At 40.7% G+C, this 18,920-nt stretch overlaps 2 protein-coding genes across 3 annotated transcripts; one reads left to right on the plus strand and one right to left on the minus strand.

Annotated features, from left to right (window-relative positions):
• Positions 1-3,312: 3,312 nt before the first annotated feature.
• On the plus strand, positions 3,313-7,901 carry LOC113653199 (putative coiled-coil domain-containing protein 195). Its single transcript, XM_027162662.2, has 3 exons — positions 3,313-4,328; positions 6,078-6,297; positions 7,137-7,901. Exons 1-3 carry the CDS (start codon positions 4,127-4,129, stop codon positions 7,264-7,266), a joined length of 552 nt encoding a protein of 183 aa, XP_027018463.1. The 5' UTR covers positions 3,313-4,126; the 3' UTR covers positions 7,267-7,901.
• A 28-nt stretch (positions 7,902-7,929) lies between these two features.
• LOC113653198 (guanylate cyclase soluble subunit beta-2-like) lies at positions 7,930-18,757 on the minus strand. 2 transcript variants are annotated; one of them, XM_027162660.2, is made up of 16 exons: positions 18,106-18,757; positions 17,734-17,807; positions 17,217-17,311; positions 16,561-16,721; positions 15,658-15,757; positions 14,764-14,972; positions 14,547-14,646; positions 14,160-14,263; positions 13,841-14,057; positions 13,347-13,667; positions 12,770-12,918; positions 11,978-12,124; positions 10,947-11,101; positions 10,510-10,724; positions 10,027-10,146; positions 7,930-8,350 (listed from the first exon to the last, which is right to left on the minus strand). In XM_027162660.2, the coding sequence occupies exons 1-16, from the start codon at positions 18,301-18,303 to the stop codon at positions 8,190-8,192; spliced, it is 2,526 nt and encodes an 841-aa protein (XP_027018461.2). In that variant the 5' UTR covers positions 18,304-18,757; the 3' UTR covers positions 7,930-8,189. The 2 variants fall into 2 exon arrangements, with proteins under 2 accessions (XP_027018461.2, XP_047662018.1); XM_047806062.1 differs by lacking the exon at positions 16,561-16,721 and having other exon boundaries at positions 18,106-18,714.
• Positions 18,758-18,920: the final 163 nt, after the last annotated feature.

Raw genomic sequence — 18,920 nt, forward strand, 5'->3', positions numbered from 1 at the left:
CCTGGTGTTCATTATGACATGTATTTTATACCACCCCGCTGCTGCGATCCCTCCACTGGCTTCCGGTAGCTGCACGCATCCCATTCAAAACACTGATGCTGGCCTACAAAGCCAAAAACAGACCAGCTCCCTCTTACCTCAAAGCCCTCATCACTCCTCGCACTGCACCCCGCAACCTCCGATCTACCAGCACTGCTCGACTGGTCCCACCATCTCTCAGGGTAAGAGGCAAGTATACTACAAGACTCTTCTCTGTTCTGCACCGAGGTGGTGGAATGAACTTCCCCTAGAGGTCCGGACAGCCGAGTCACTGGATATTTTCAAACATTTCAACTAACACTTCTTTCCTTATCTCTTGCATTTATTTAAAAAAAAAACAAAAAACAAAAAAAACCTTTGACACTTTTTCATTGTAACTTTGAACAAATGTTTTAAACTCATGCTATCTTACGTATGTAACCTAGTGAGCAGCATTAATGTATTCAATGCTAGAGATTTAAGCACTTATGTACGTCGTTCTGGATAAGGGCGTCTGTCACAGGATGTAAATGTATTTGTAGCTGTTTCACAATAATGTTCCATTACATTAAAGCTTGCCATAAATGAAGAAAATTGAACATTGTTCTTTTTTTTAATAATAAATTCTGATTGTTGCGAAATTGCGCTAGTACTATTATAAGAAGTACAGTAGTAGTAGTTCGGGATGGTATAAAAAGATAATTTGATTATTTTCTTCTAGAAGATTTAGAATGTGAAGGTGCAAAAGTCTGTAGGTTTAGATACATTGTGGTGAAGTTTCCTAAAGAAATCGGCAAGAAGGTTGTTTTAAACATCTTCTGATCTCATTTGTTATACAAGTATGATCGATCCAAAACATTAAAACTTTAGCAGACGGTTTGACAGACATCTATATCCAGAGCATCATATTTGTATCTTATTTATACAACTGAGCAATTGAGGGTTAAGGGCCATGCTCGGGGGCCCAGGAGTGGCAGCTTGTTGGCCCTGGAGTTTAAACTTATAACCTTACAACAGGTCGTCTAACACCTTAAACACTGAGCTACCATTTCCCCTACACACACACACACACACACACACACACAAACACACACATTGATAGGATAGGATCTGACTCTAATATTTGAAATTTAAATATTTCAAATATTTGACTTTAAAATGAAATTTACCTTTCCGGCCTTTTGCTTTTTCTCATTTTTATTAATCTATTCGCATCAAGAGGCTTCACTCCATTTAAATAGTGACTTCAAAGCTGAGTCCATCAAAGAGGTCACCTGGGCTTTGATGGAGACGGCACTCTGACAGCACAGAGGCTATGAAGAAGCCACAGGTTTTACTACAGGATCATTCCCACTGGATTCCCACAGCTTATACATTCACCTGTTTAGAATGTCCCTTAGTTTTCATATGTCCAGATATTTACATTATTGCTTCCCTGCTGTCATGCTTTCATCCAGTAAAATTACGCCGTCAGTCCGTTTCAGATTACAGATTATGCTGTGATGCGTCTGGCAAACGTACAAAGCACTCCGAAGAGCCAAGTAGCTGTTGCAGATTTGTGCAATCGATACCTTTGCCCTCTACCTGAAATCTTATAGACTAGCGACTCTAAACTCTTTTTCCATTTCAGTGGTATAATTACCGGCTACGGACTAGCCGTGGAGCCGAGTTCCTTTTCATTAATTTATGCTACGGTGTATGCGACAGGACGGCCCACTGAAGCAGGTTAAGTGCCCCTGTGATCGCTAACACAGCAGTTTATTTCTAATTAGGTTACTCCTGATAAACTGGTCTGTGTGTGTGTATAGAATGAATTATACACAGCTTTCAGAGCATATTCTGAAAGCTCTGTAGTAAAAACTAAAAACTGTCAAAATCGAATCTATCGATCTGGGGGTCGTGTTCATCTGCAGTTTAGTGCTCAGGGAAGATGAACATGGATCTCATAATCCTGACATACAACATTTACCTGCACACTATGAAATAGATTATGATTGTCAATCCACACACACACACACACACACACACACACACATACACACAGAGAGAGACACACACTGTATGCTCCTCTAGCACGGACAGCAAGCTGATAGAGTTTCTCTCTCCCACAGACAGAGCCATGCATGATTCATCATCAGTGGGGAAAACGCAGGGGAATCGGGTGTCTCTTGTTGCCAGCGCATCTTTCAGCCTGATTCAAAACAATGGCAAACATGTTGGTACTTTATTTCATTCATCAGAATATGAACAAACTCTTGAATAGTAATCAGCATATTGGGTCATCTGTGACGTGCCTAGAGCCCATTACGCCCATGAGGTAACATTTACAGTAAACGAACACGTTAATGTTAATCCAAACTGAACGGCTTCTAACAGGCAAAAAGACGTGTAAGATTTCATATCGCAAACTATAATTCAAATCAAAAGGCATGAATATAATCTGTTCTAGTTGAGATCTGAGATTTGCATATGAGTCATTTAAAATGGATAGCACACAAGAAAGGTCTGAAGATCGTTTAGTAATCCGTGTGACCTCACCTCTACCTATCTTGTACATTTTGCCCCTCGTGTTTGTTGTCTCATCTTATTTGATGTGTATTTATCAGATGCGCTAATCCTTTTTAATTCCCAACCATGTCATCACAAAGCAGCACATTGAACCTGTGTTAAACCTCCCCAATTCATATTCAACCAATTTGCTGGAACAAAGAAATAAGTGCTAATCGCAGGCAATTACGTGCCTTCTTCGGTACACGTTTGTGTGACATTTGCAGATTTATCGTGTTTGTTTTGTCCTCGCTGTCTAATTTACATTAGTGTTAATAACATGGGGAACTGAATGGATGTTTTCATGTTGTGTTGTGGATGTGCTTTAAGTGTTGGACATGCAAAATGTATTCAACTACAATTTGTACATAAAGTTCCTTGGATATGAGACTTAAACTGGTATAAACTGGTTTTTCAGTGCATCTGAATTGTGTTGAGGTCAGGGTTCTGCGCAGATCCCACTAAATCTTCAGCTCCAACCCTCGTAGAAGGCCTCGTAGTTTAGTGAAGGGAAATCTTAATGTGGCAGCATAAAAAAAGACATTCTGGAGAATTGTGTCCTCTCACCTTTGTGGCAACGATTTGTATAAGAACCGCAATAGGTGTGAGGGTCAGGTGTCTATAAACCTCTGGCCATATAATGGAGAGAGAGAGAGAGAGAGAGAGAGAGAGAGAGACAGACAGAGAGAGAGAGAGAGAGAGAGAGAGAGAGAGAGAGAGAGAGATTGATGTACATTATTAATCATTCAGGAAGTTTGTAACCTTAAAATATATGAAAATATAATCAATCTGTCTATGAGTATATGAGGTTGTCTTGCATGTGTCTGTATATTAGATAACTTTTTGATCTGCTGTTATTCATTGAAATCAGTTGCTTTGAAAACAGAGATCACACTTCAAACTCTGCTTAAATGACAAGGTCAGCTGTTGATGCCTTACTGCACAGACCAGTACAGACCAGTATAACTGCCCAGTATGGATCTATAAACTGATCGTAGATTTTAGGGATCTCCTGCAGTAGAAAAGATCCCGAAGGTTTTTACAAATTTTTTTTTTGGCTTAATTAAATTTCTCCTTATATTCGTCGTTGCTTGCTTTACGCTGAAAGACCTGATGAATATTTTAGGGCCCTGAGAAGCGCGCATCGGTGACGCACTCGGTTTATCGCCACGTTTTATCTGCGCGTGATGAAACTTTCATGCGTCTTCCTCTTGTGTGGTGCAGGAAACTCTGCGTATCCTCCCTTTCATCCACACGTGCTTTAGGTGACAATTTCACATCCCCGCGAAGTTTCTCAAAACAAATAAGAAAAAGCTCAGTAACTTTATACAGCTAATGAATTAAACATGGCCCCGAGTCCCACAAGGCCGATCACCTGAAGCCTCTGAGCTGTACAAGCGGTGAAAGGCGACATAATCTCTCCGGTACAAGATCGCGGCTGAGATTTGAATGGACAAAACGAGCGTGATCTCAATAAGGAACGAGTGAAATGGACGCGGCGGTGCGGTGAGAAGGAAGCAAAAAGGAAGCGAGCGCGTTACCGGCGGAGTCCGAGCGCAACATGGAGAGCGGCCGCGGCCTTGCGCGCGTCATCCAGCAGCTACAGGATGACATTAGAAAGCTGGAGACGGAGAACAAGGCGCTGCGCGGGCAACTCAGCAAAACACCACCCACCGGCTCTCAACGGAGAGAAGGAACCACGGAGAACCACGCCAACCTGAGACGGAACGTTTCGGTACCGGCGCTGGAGAACCAGTACAAAGGTAAAGCGGTGCAGAGCGTTTCTTTGGGGTTTGTGGCTTCGTCCAGCTTTAGACTGGAAAAAAAAAGTCCAGGTGATTTTCAACTGTCCGTTTTCGATGAGTCGGTTTCTTACAACAGGTTTAAGTTCTTTATCAGGGTGCTTGGTTCTGTGATGAGGAACCTTTAACACCCATCCAACGGTTCCATTGCACAATAGGTTTATTATATTTGAGTAAAAGTTGCTTTTTTTTAAGGCACTAAGAAAAACGGGGTGCTTTGGAGAAAAAAAACTTTTTGGTTCTTCCTGGCACCTTTTGAACAGTACATGATAGTCTCAGATTCAGCATGAGATGCTTTTTTGCTCACCACTGTGGTAATGAGTGATTATTTAAGATGCCATATTCTTCCTGAAAGCTCAAAACAATCTGGCATTTTTCCCTGACTTCTCTTATCAAGAAGATATTTCCACTATCTGACAAATTTTTTTTTTTTTTTTTTTTTTTTTTTTTTTTTTTTTACAGTATTCTGTGTAAACTCTAGAGATTTTCATGTGTGAAAAAGAGATCAGCATAATAACCATGGCACAAATGATCACAAATATCACACTTTTTCCTCATTCTGATGGTTGACACTGTCTAAAGCTCTTGATGCGTATCCACATGCTTTTTTGCCTGATGCTGCTCCACATGATTGGATGACTGGGTCTCCGCAGGAACGAACCAGAATGCAGGTGTTCCTATTAAAGTGGATAGTGAGTTTATACGCTATAGCATCCATAATTCCTGACACACAAAAAAAAATGTAATGCATTTTTTCTACAAAATTATTGGCACCCTTAAATTAATATTAGAATTACGCCACAGGGGGCACGGTGGCTTAGTAGTTAGCAGGTTCGCCTCACACCTCCAGGGTTGGGGGTTCGATTCCCGCTCCGCCTCGTGTGAGTGGAGTTTGCATGTTCTCCCCGTGCCTCGGGGGTTTCCTCCGGGTACTCCGGTTTCCTCCCCCGGTCCAAAGACATGCATGGTAGGTTGATTGACATCTCTGGAAAATTGTCCGTAGTGTGTGAGTGAATGAGAGTGTGTGTGTGTGTGCCCTGTGATGGGTTGGCACTCCGTCCAGGGTGTATCCTGCCTCGATGCCCGATGACGCCTGAGATAGGCACACGCTCCCCGTGACCCGAGAAGTTCGGATAAGTGGTAGAAAATGAATGAATGAATGAATGAATGAATGAATTACACCACAGAATGACCTACAGTTCTGTCTAACAAGGTGTGAGAAACTCATTGAGGGATCAACCAGGTTTTGGGCTGAAATATCCAGGAACTTCAGAGGAAACCAAATGGAGGCTAACATCAGAGAAGTGCAGCATTATCACACAGTGTCATGCTAAAACCAAACCAAACAGTGAAGCAGATATTTATGATTTCGTACGTCGTCATGTAGTTATAGAAGAGAGATGGACTATACATCGTCTGAAGGTTTCATGTAGTTGACTATGACATGCTTACTCTTGATCTGCTCGAGACCGGAAGCTCCACCGTCCGATGTGTGCTGCGTGAAGAAATTTAACCAACATCTTCTGCCTAATCAGAATAGTGTACAGCATTCTACAACACTGTGGTATAAAAAATAATGGAGTGACCTCTGATGAAGGTAATGCAGAAGTAATATATTGTAATAACTATTCCTATGTAATATGATCTGACCTTTGATGAATAAATGCTGCTTATGTGGTTTAAAATCTTAAGCAAAATGTTCTTCAACAGAAAATATGATCATGACTGTCCGGAGGTATTCCATATCAGCAAATGCCATTCATGTGCCCTGCGAGAGTGTGAGCTCAAATAAATCTGGTAGCGACGGCGACTGGGCCAGACTGCGTGGAGGAGCTTGCGGACTCAGCAATACGACTACGGAAGACAGAGACAAAGCAGACGGCAAATCAGCAAACCGGCGCACGCTTCAGCATTATGTCAACAAAGCCAGGTGTGAGAGACGGCCGACGACCGTACACTGTATTCATTCATGTTTTCAATACAATTTTGTTAAAGGTGGGGTCTCTGTTTTTTGAAAGCCAATGTTGACATATAAAATCGCCAAAACAAACACGCCCCTAACCCAAATGGGTCCCACCCCTGTATCCGCCCACACATACATACGTAATCCAGGCAACTGACGGAAAGAAACGTGTCTTTATCATAGCTGAAGGGAAGAACAATACGATTGTAGATAAACAAACAAGCAAAAATGCCACACAAGCATAATGATGTAAAGGACAAAGGCATATATTAGTTCTGTGTAACAAAGCAAAACCAACGTTACTCACCTATCGAGAAGGAAAAAAGCGCCTCGGAGTCTTAAGTAAAGTCGGCCACATATTCACAGGTCGGAGTTTCCCGAGTCGATAACTCCTGAGCTAAACGCTGTTACTACACAAAACGCGGTTGTAGCTGCCTCTCTACATTACTACGATAGAAAAGAGGTGTTATTTGTGTAGTAACAGCGTTTAGCTCAGGAGTTATTGAGTTATAGCCCCGCCCCTTTCTGCTCATTGGCTACACGTTTGTTTTGATTTTTTGTGTTGATTCTTGTTTATTATTCGGCCCGACCCAGTTTTCTGAAGCATTTCTCAAAAATCAGAGACCCCACCTTTAAGGAACATTTGCATACAGAAACTTGATTTATGTTCTTAGTATGTTCTGATTCAGCTGCCTATTTTATCGTTTAATAACCCGGACTAATTTATTATCTAATAAAATCTCTTTCAATAACTTCCAGGTTACGTGAACCCCGTTTGGGTTTAAACACTTTCATTAATGTTTCAGAGCCAAAGAGAAGACGGTCACATTCCTGCTGCCTGTGGATGACATCTACACCAACCGGCCCTTTGTGGCGGACCACCTTCCCGACACGAGCTCGTGTGATCTCCAGGCGATATCAGAAACAGATTCATGAGGCATGAACAAACAATAAAAGACAAACGATATGATCTCACATTTAATCTCAAAAGAGGAGCTTCGTCACCGTACACGGCCGTGTTTTTCAGGTCACAGTGATGTTTGATTTCTACACTTGACCTCCTTCGATCCGAGTCCAGTTACAGGTTCGATTTCATGCATTCATTCTGCACATGTTTTCCCCCCGGATGGACCGATCGGGCTTCACGTCCCAGCAAAGTCGTGCGGCTTCTCCGTACGACACGATTCACTTGAACGTACAGTAAAGGCCACTACTGTACATATGGTACGGAAGCTGAGATCGTATCTGGACCGGTGCAGGGATGTTTAGCACTGAGACTCTGAGGTGATAATGTTAGGACTTCCTACCAAAATGATCACTGGATTTTAAGCACTGACCAAGTGTTCAGTTGTAAAACTTTACATATTCTGAAAATAGTGTTTTGTGGCAATCTTAAATTTAGGACTGATTGAATTCTATTATGTTAAATACCTTCATATGAGGTTGGATATTATTCGTTTTCTGCTCTTCTGTGCTTATAAATGTAATCAGAGTTGGCTGTAATCACACGAACAGTAAATCTAACTGTATTCGGGTCTCTCATGTACACTTTTATTATTGCCTGTAAACAAATAAATAAATGACAACGGGATGAGTCCGTTTCTGTAACAATTTAAACAATTGTTCTACGACAAAATACTGTTTAATTTAATATTTCCTTTTCATGTACTAAACTATAAAACCTGCTATAAACAACAATTGCTATAAAATACCTCAGATGTTAGAATTTTAAACAGCAGCTACATGCATGTACAGTTTATAGACAGTATATCCAACAAGACTAAGACAAAACCGCACACACAGACACACAGACAGAACCAAAGCGATGTCTCTGTATCTCTGTGGGTTCACTGTGGGTTTCAGGTCACCACACAGAACCTGCTGTAAACATGCCTTTTGTTTGGAGCAGGTGGAGGAGGTTCGGCTCCTTCGGGACCTCGGCGTACGGCGACCTCGTTCGCCTCGAACGGCTCGTTTTCGCACCTGCTTCTGCTGTCAAGACTTCTGTAGTTTGAGGAACCTGTTTGTGAATTCACAATTGCACAAGTACATATCAGAATTTTACATAATCTATATACACATACAGTGTGTTTATTTAAGAGTATTCAGTAGATCGTGACGTGACGTGACATACGACTAAGTACGGTGACCCATACTCAGAATTTGTTCCCTGCATTTAACCCATACAAAGTGCACACACACACACAGCAGTGAACACACACACACCGTGAACACACACCCGGAGCAGTGGGCAGCCATTTATGCTGCGGCACCCGGGGAGCAGTTGGGGGGTTCGGTGCCTTGCTCAAGGGCACCTCAGTCGTGGTATTGCCGGCCCGAGACTCGAACCCACAACCTTATGGTTAGGAGTCAAACTCTCTAACCATTAGGTCACGACTTCCCACAGTACTTATTCAAGGAGTTTTGAGGGTCAGTAAAATCTACTTGTAACTAGTCTTCAGTACAGACGGTGCGTTTAACAACGTACACGGTCATAAAGGATTATAAATTCAGAATATAGATTATAAAACTTTTAATGTAAATTTATATTTATCCCTAACGAACGAAATAAAACTCCTTGAGATGATATGAAGAAGAGACTCCAGAAGATGAGAGGAACTAAACTCAAAAGGAACCTCTTCGCCATCTGGTTGACGCTCGAGTGTGTGATCATTAATCATTTCCCTTCCGTAACCGTGTGCTGTATTGTCAAGAGCCGACGTGTAATCAGGAGCTTTTAAAAATGTATGAATATGAGCAACTGGCGACGTAACAAAGAGGCTGATCACGACAGTTAGGACAGTGTTTACAGCTGCTGTAACACAAGTGATCACAGAAACAAACTGTAAACAGATAAAAAAAAAGAATGGTGTCGTTCTTTAATTAATGAATCGAATATAATTGCTGGCCAACTGTTTGGTACACGAGTAATAAAACATCAGGACGTGCTGTTATTAAAAAATAAACATCTTCAGCTTAGTAACTCTGCTTGCGGTTGCAATATTTTATCCTGCCACTGATTATTTTTCCACAACAGCATGTCACGGTGTTTATTCTGTGCGTATCATTTCTGAACCACTGAGTCTTTAACACTAAGATGTTTTAAAGGTGAGTTTACTGAAAGCCAATGTTGACATTTGAAATCACCAAAACAAACACGCCCCTAACCCAAATAGGTGTCACCCCTGTTTTGATAGCTCCGCCCACACATACATACGCAACCCAGGCGACTATTATGGCGGAACCTGCTGGGGCGGCTGACCGAGGGGATATTTTTATCAGTAAATGAACACAATGAGTAATACTATGGTAATACAGATGTGTTTCGCTCTGTTTCACGTACAAGACGACGTTCGACACCTAGGACCCGAGGCAGAGGTAACGGAAGGTATCCGCCATGTCGATGTTTCAATCGCTTTCTGCTTATGTCAGACATGCGCACTGACCACGCTCTCTGTCGCATATTGACAAGAAACGCCCCTTTCTGCTCATTGGCTACATGTTTGTTTTGTTTGTCGGCCCGACTCGGTTTTCTGAAGCGTTTCTCAAACATCGTGCACCGCACCTTTCAGTAAAATTTCTACGGCTATATTTCCATACAAATGTTTTGGAGACATTAATTTTAGGAAACTCGTATGAACATTGTGAACATGTGTGACTAATAAAAAAGAAATACATTATCTTGTAATTTATTACCTGTGAGGCATTTAGTGCTGGTCGGGGTTTCAGGAATCAGAGACGGAGGCTTGTCGTCAGATAAACTGTCGCTGTATCTCATGACCACGGTGTGATGTCTTAACTTGTTCTGAAAAGCCTCTTTTTTTTAAAGTAGAGAGAAAAGTAGACTTTTTTTAAAGTAGAGAGAAATTCATTATAACTTCGTTTATCCCTGATGACGGATTGATATCTGGTGGGAGACACGTACAGTAAATACAAAGAAAGTAGGCTTCACTTAGTTAGTAAGGAATTTGTAGAATTTAAGACGATGTACAATTTTTTTTTAAAGAATAATGAACTTATGGATGAATTTCTATCCTACAACCTGTAAAGTAAAGAAAAATTCGAGAATAATCGAGAGGTCAAACAAAATCTAAAGGTCCCAATCGATTCTCACTAATAAGAACAATAAAAATTGTGAATCAAAACTGATTAATCAGAGGAATAAAAAGCCCAGTGGACCTGGAGATTGTCTGAAAGCAGGAAGCTCGGTGCCGCCGTCAGCGCCGGACTGAACAGACTCTTGTCCTGAGCCGGCGTCCCTCGTCTGGCGGCCTATGATCTCGTTCTCTGTAGCTCTGAGGTTTTCTAGTAAAAAATAAGTTTGCATCCTGCCTTTTCCCTTCACCTCGATCTCTCCACGTTCCTCTATTTTGAACTCCTTGTCCTGAAGAGCACTGGAAACGAGTCAGAAGTTCAACGGACTGAAGACTGTTGAACATATTTGCTAATTGATGGATCACTTCCAACAATTCTCATTTGGATAACAATAAAAAAAAAAACTTTGGTGTTAATGATTAAGAGCCACAGTAACGGAATGACCTGTTGTTATTATTAGTAGCCTTATCGGTAACAATGTCTGTATAAAAGACACTTCTTTTGTAATACCACAAACTCACTGATATACGTTAGGGCTGATGTGGATTTTGTTAGGCAGACCGTGACTCTCCATGCGAGAAGCCGTATTTACGGTGTCTCCGAACAGGCAATAACGTGGCATCTTCTCCCCAACGACACCCGCTAGCACAGGACCGCTGTGCAAACCCACCCGGATCTGAAGGCGAGAAAAAACAAGACGGAACCGATAACTCGAGCTCTTGCCTCTTTTCCACCGGAAAGAACCGAGTGCTGGGTCAGAGCTAGCGCTTGTGCTGGTTCAAAGTTGGTTCCACTGGCCGGTTTGCCTTTCCACCGGCTAGAGAGCCATCACAGCGCCGAGTGTGACGTCACTGTATACGTGTCACGTGTCCCAGCGTCATTAGCGCAGCAGCGGCAAACACAAACACAACAACAATGGCGGATGTTGCTTTACTGTTAATGCTCATGGCTTTGTGAACCTACATCGGCATCCAAACGCGGCGAATCTGATGTGTACGTGCGGCTCCGTGTAATCTGTATAAACGGAGGTCATAATCGAGAATGTACATAACGTTATTTTATAGTTAACACAGAAAAAAATTTAGCCTTATCCTGTAGCTACCTACTATCATGTGTGCTGATAATGTATCATATCGCGGTAAAGTAAAAGTGTATTAAACATTAGTATACTTAAGGTACATTATCAAATGCGCTAACAGTAGCCCCGCCCACAGCTCCTGATGCAAGCGGTTCTTAAGTCTAGACCAGCAACGTTTTGGTGCTACTTAAGAACCACTTTTCCTGGTTCGGAGCCGGTGCTTTGGCGGTCAAAACAGAAAGAACTGGTTCTAAATTAGGCTCCGAACCAGCACTCGAACTGCCTCGGTTGAAAAGGGGCATTAGAACCACATCATGCTCTTTCTCTCATTTCAATACAACAGCAGCCAAAGTCAGGTAGAAGAATTTGAGTCTAATTAATAAACAATACAAAAAAAACACACAACTTTGCAACACATAATGAACTCTACTGCAGTTAGTTTAGAAAATAAATGTACACTGTTTGTATTCTAACCTGAATCGGGCCTCCTGTGATAGGGTTAGTGACCTCTTTGGCAGCGATAATCATACCTAGGGCAAAGTTAGCCACTCGCTCAGCATGACTGGATACTGGGATTGGGACGCCACCTACCACCATGTAGGCATCACCTATTGTTTCAACCTGTAGGATCAAAATCACATATCTACATACTTTACAAGTCCATTTGTTTTGTTAATACTTGCACATACCAGCATTCAGTATATACAGTCGTATGCAAAAGTTTAGGAACCCCTAAATACCTGAATACCGTTGAACATCTGTGGAGTGTACGAGCTCGGCAACCATCAAACCTTACTGAACTGGAGAAGTTTTGTAAGGAGGAACGGTCCACAATACATTCATCCAGAATGCAGACACTCATTACAGGCTATAGGAAGCGTCTAGAGGCTGTTATTACTGCTAAAGGAAGCTCTACTAAATATTGATGTGTTTTTTCTGTCAGGGTGCCCAAATTTATGCACCTGTATAGATCAAAATGAAATTGCTGATAAAAAAACAACCAAATATTTATAAATGAAAATCATGGAAATTGTCAGGGGGGCCTAAACTTTTGCATACGACTGTACGGTACATACAGATGATTTTAACTCTGTAAAAATTACTCTACGTTCAGATATACATGAATCCGGTTTATTTTGTAATTTCTTTTGGCAATATATTGGTATAAAACCTCTCCCGTACTGCATATAACATATAACCTGCGGGTAGTCCTGAGTTGTAAGAGTTAAAAATAAAAATGTAACACGAGATGTAGCCGATTTTTACCTTGTAAACGTTGTGAACGGTGGTGAGGCGGTCGAATTTCAGATACATGGAGTTGAGCATGTTGACGATCTGTATGGGTTCGCACTGTGAGCAAATGTTGGTGAAGGTTACCACGTCACTGAAGAGGATGGTGCACTCCTTAAACTCACCTGAGGAACAGAAGCAAGTAGACGTTTCCTTATACTGTCGTTCGAAGAAAAGTAATAATAATGCCTGTATGGACTATGATGCACCAAGGCCATAAAGATCCTGTTTCAACATTATTATATAGTAAATAAATGTCTGGTGTGCCACAAGGCTCTGATCTAGGACCAGCTGTATTGTTTTTGGTTGTTTGTTTGATTTGTTTTAATTATAAATGTTTATAGAGATGTATTACTTTCCAAAGCAATTCTGTGACCTGAAAGACAGGTGAATGTATGAACCAGAACGGATAACAGACGTCATGAATAAAGCTGAGACAACGGACACGGGTCACTAGTTAAGTCGCTAGACGCTGAGGAACTTCCAGCTATCTAACTGCTTTGTCACATTTTCTCCACTTTCTTTCATCTCCACCTAATTCACTTTCATTCACCTGCCTCCACTCTTTTGCCCTCCTTCAGCTGATTGGCCACGTGTTTGGGAAGCATGGCATAGAGCAGGTTCTCGGTCTTCTGCTTCTCCTGCTCGAGATGCTGAGAAAGCTGTCGTAGCTGTTCCTTCTTGCGTTCCAGCTGGGTGGAGAGCTCTATCTCGGCCAGGCGCTGCTGGTTGAGCAAAATGAGGTGGCGTGTGGCGTCGTGTGGAGCGATATCGGACAGGTACATACGCCTTTCCTCCAGCTCCTGCAGGTTGCGCAGTAAGGGGGACGCCTGGTATAGCATGCAGTGCAGAGGAGCCATCCACAACATCTGACCTGGGAATGGAGAAACGTAAGAGGGTAAAGTTAATGAAGGTAAAGTTAATTAAACTTTAAACCTAGATGTTTTCTATTTCTCTTTAGACGACACTAAGGGACATTACGTATTTATCTCAAATACAGAACATGTACGAGTAAAATACAGAGTGTGTTCGTAACTCTCTTCCCACCTCTGAGCTCAAGCATGGGCATCTCTTTCCAGTACCCAGGCATCGTGTCTCGCCGAGTCTGCAGGACAAAATGGCTGTTGATGAACTTGCGAATGCTGCCTATGGTAAAGGTGACCTCGGGATGCAGGATGGTAAAATACAGATCCAGTCGGATTCCTGTGGTCTGCAACCCTGGCACGATCTTTTGGACCGTCACTCCTGCCTGACGTACCCTCAACTAGATGGATCGAGGAATTAATCATTTAAAGGAGTTCCGTGTTGGTCTGTGTACATTACATACTTAACACGCACATATTACAATATAATAAAGGTGCCTCACTTGTTCATCGAACACGATATGAAACGGGAAGGCGTTACAGAACGTCTTCAGGTCTACGCACAGTTCGTCTGGGTAAATCGGCTCAAATCCCCTTAAAAGTTTGCCTGAGTTTACAAATGAAAAGAAGATAAGAACATTTAATGCATAATCATCTATAATCATGTATGGGAGTTCCTGGGAGTTCCTGGGTCACCATGGGATCACAACATAAACACAGGAGGTCTGTTGGACTTCCATGAAAGCCCCATGATCACCAAATAAGATCTGAAATTCTCTTATAAAGTCAATAACTCATTAATCGTCTGATTACTGACCCCCATTGAACTCCTATGACTAATATTAAAATCCATTATACTAGTAAATGAAAGATTTTATTTATTTGCTGACCTTTTCCCAGTTGCACTAAGCTTCTGATTGTCTCCCAGTGGTTTCTGTGTGTCCCATATTTGAGTTTCTTGTTTTCTTGTAATCTTGATCGCTCAAAGTCCTGAATTGAGATCAGTGAAAAAAATATTCAAAATAAATGATCTAATGACGTTCAGGTTTGCCGTGATGGATAAACGGTAAGTACTACTTTTATTAAAAAACCTGCATGTTGTTTTACCTGCGTGTTGTTTCTGAGTCCTGAGGCACGACCGAGTTGTGACGTTGATGCACTTTTGCTCTGTAGTTTTTCAGAAATGACAGGACTGTTGCTTACAAGAAAAACAACATGCTCTTTCTTTCCTGTCCTCTCCAACTCCTCCGTCCGATTCACAATCTTCATGTCTATTTGGCTGTTAAAGAAGTCCTTCGCTACGGCTCCTATGATGCCTAAAATTACAGTTCAGGACAATGTGTCTATTACCTGCCTTTACCACAATGATTCGACACAATGGTGCTTAGTGAAGGACGGAAAGACAACAACCCTTGGGATGGATTGACACATTTTCAAATCAACACCATGTCTGTTCTTAAAGGTGGGGTCTCTGTTGTTTGAAAGCCAGTGATGACATTTAAAATCACCAAAACAAACACTCCCCTAACCCAAACGGGTCCCACCCCTGTATCGATAGCTCCGCCCACACATACATACGTAACCCAGGCAACTAATGGAAAGAAACAGCGTTTAGCTCAGGAGTTATTGACTCGGGAAACTCCAACCTGTGAATATGTGGCCAACTTCCTGCTCCTTCAGTTCTCTCCAGCGCTGGAAAGCTGATCCTATATTAACACGTCCTACTTCTTGCCTTATCGTAAGTCTTTCTTCTCTTTCTTTCTTTGTTTTTATCCTCCATGTTGATGTTAACACCGCTTTCTGCTAATGTCACACATGCGCACTGAACACTGTCTCCGCCCATACTGAAAAGCCCCGCCCCTTTCTGCTCATTGGCTACACGTTTGTTTTGTTTTTTGTTTTGTTTGTCGTCCCGACTCGATTTTCTGAAGCATGTCTCAAACAACGGAGACCCCTCCTTTAAGTGTTTGAAGAAGCAGGTAAAACAGCCGACTGTCTCACCTGGGACGATGTGACAGAGCCCACTGCGGTCAGAGTAATAGTGTAAGAACATTGAGCCATCGCAGTTCTTTTCGACTCGAAATGACGGCGCGTTCATTTCCTGCAAAAGGGTGTTTTTATATGTAGCAACATACAGAGACAGCACATCCATAGATCCAGGTGAAGCAGAGCTCCCTCGTATACGTCATCTCAACCTTTCAACCTATTTTAATCTTCATAAAGTTCTGACACACATTTTAAATCTAACTGGTTTTAAATCTCTAAAAAACTAATTACTAACTAGTGGTGAATTAGAGGTTCGTTTTAAGTAGTAAATTTTTTTTTTTGGATGTTGCTATTTGACAGAAATAAGCCATTGTTTGCCTGAATTTGTCACCATATGAGAACTTGCTCATCATGATCCATAAAACCAGCATTAATTGAGGTCCATTTGGGGAGGAATAAAACTTTCCCCTGAGCGGTGGACAGGTCAGTTAATGACAGGATTCCTGCTTGATGCTAAATTGGATAAGACCTTGTTTAATAGCTAATAATAAAAATAAAATAATACATGTCTGCATATGAAAAACAAGCATATGGGAAGACAGTGTGTCTATAATGTACAGGACAATTACTATTGTGAGATATATTAGAAAAATTGGGAGTGAGAAAGAGAGATTTATTTAAAGTTTATAATGTCAGAGCATCAGAAATGCAAATGTTTTGTTTGATTGGTGATGTAAGGAGACATTTTGCTGAAACTTGGCATCCCAGGTTAATGAAATTAACAGTTAATAATAAAGCGGTGAAACAAACCTAAAAGCCCTCAAATATTATTATTATTATTTTCAACATTATTCATCTTCCTTCCAAATTCAACACTCAAATTCTCCTCCAGACCCCCAGGACTCGTTGTGCACCGACCTTATACGAGAGCGAGAGGTAGCCGTGCAACGCATCCAGATTTTCTATAAACTCAAAGAGGTTTCCTCCCAGTGTGCGCAGCATGTGGTCGTATCCCGATCTTTTACAGAACTCAAAGAAGTACTCTCCAAACTGCCTCAGCACGGTGCTCGCTTCCACGTCTCCAGATCCACAAAGATAAACAAGAAAGTCTCAACTCAACAGATCCGGTATGAATTCAACTGATTCAATTAATTGAACTATTAATTTGGGTTTAGAGTGGAGTGTAACAGCATAGATAACACTTCAGGTTAAGTTTAAACACCTTAACATTATTTCATCTATTAGTTAACACAAACTCTTATGTTTGTGTGAGCATGTGTGAGATTTGGAGCCATCCCATTCTGGGCGAATTCCTATCTTGTCCCTCGTGAACCCCGTGATAGGGTTCAGATCCACTGCAACCCTGATCATGGTGTTTAAAGCTGTAACTGATAAATAAACGTTTGAATGAAAAATAAATGTTTTGAATGAAATGTCACTGCATCTCGTTGTTCATTACCTACTCCAGGTAAGTTCAGGTAAATACTGGAACTTGCTGTTAAGCATCACTTCTACGTAAGTAATCAAATTTCTATGTAATCCTATATTTTACAAAAAAAAAGCCTGTATTTTACCAAGAAGTGTGCACATCTCTGCCACCAGTCGCATGGTGATGTCATCTCTGTACACCTCATATGTCATGAAGGTGTCTTGGATGCCTGCTTTGTCCCTACAAAAATAGCATTTTTCTTTCAAATCATGAAACACCGTAAAATTAAAAACATCTTTTTAACAGTAAAAAGAATGATATGAATGTTCTCTGTAAATATAATGATTATAATTTATATAATGCCTTAAAATTTTTAGAGATAAGGTCAATATCCAATGGGTAACTATTATGGTGTTAAGTACAATCATTTTAGGGCAGTTTTTGACTACATGGGCTCACATTATTGTTTGGTGACAGTGTAGTTGTGTAATATTCACTAAAGTAAAAATATTAGTTTTTATAAACTGTTTAAATGTGTGATGTTCTCTACAGCAAAAAGACAGTATAAGTTTGAGTCCTGACTCTGGGCTCAATTCCGCCCTCTTGTGGTCAATAGGGAGATTTTATTAAGATATAATACAGTATTTATGTCAGATATTCACCTGAGTTTATTCCACGTGTCCTCTCCGAAATGATCGATCACCAGCGACTTCAGACACGTGTTAATAAATCCGTACTGTGGGAATTTAAGTTAGTTCGTTACAGGGTTCAAATATCATAAGGACCGACAATTTAAACAGCCATAATAAGAGTTCTGCAGAATGAATTTTATTAGATTCAATCAGTTAGAACGAAACAGTGTTAGGAAGGACGAATAAATAAATAAATAAATAAATAAATAAATAAATAAATAAATAAAGTTTAGCAGGCATGAGTCAAAAAAATTAAAGAAAAAAAAGAAAGAGAGAAAAAAACAAACAGATTAGCAATTTGCCGCATTTTGAATATATTCTGCCAAAATCTTTGTCACTTACCATTTTACTGTATTGTTTTTGTGCACAAGAGCAGATCCATCGTTTACACGTGTGTGTTCCAGCACTGAGAGGCACGTGACAGCAGTGAGGCGCGCGAGCGGTCCACACGCACACGTATACGCACAATAAGTTCACGTTGGTCTGGCGCGCATCAGAGCAACAACACTGCAGATCTATCAGCTTATTATAATAAATCATCAGCTAACATCTAAATATTTATAGAAACGGCTGTATGAGCTGTCATGGAGATTTCAGAGAGAAGTGACTTTATTTTCTATTATTAGAATCAACATTATTAGAGATACACTTTTGTTTTATTATTTTATTTTATTTTTTATTGTTATCCTGTGAATATCATGTAAAAGAAAGATTTTCCATACTGGCCACGATGCAACATGCAATAAATGATTATGTGAATGAAACTATATGCTATTTATTGCCTATACAACACTATAGTGTACATTTAAAGACCAGGTGTGAAAATGACATGTACATTAATGCTGCATGTTTAAATTCACACGGGAAAACAGATGTATATGGTAATAATCCGGCGTAAATATTAACCCTGTGTACAGTCACGTGTAAATAAATAAATTAATCCTATTATCTATTGTTTGATAAAAAAATATACCTGTAAAGTGTTGCTTTAAGAGTTTAAGTGTTTAACCTTTAATGAACCTTAAACCTTAAATCCGTAAAAAATAAAAACATCACAAAATTATAATAAATGCATTTAAATACATACTTTATTATGTCTTAATTCGCATTAATTGTGTGCACATTAAGGTGAAGTTCAGTTCAAAGCGTTAGTTACT

The sequence above is a fragment of the Tachysurus fulvidraco genome, chromosome 22, assembly GCF_022655615.1.
Source record: "Tachysurus fulvidraco isolate hzauxx_2018 chromosome 22, HZAU_PFXX_2.0, whole genome shotgun sequence".
NCBI lineage: Eukaryota > Metazoa > Chordata > Actinopteri > Siluriformes > Bagridae > Tachysurus > Tachysurus fulvidraco.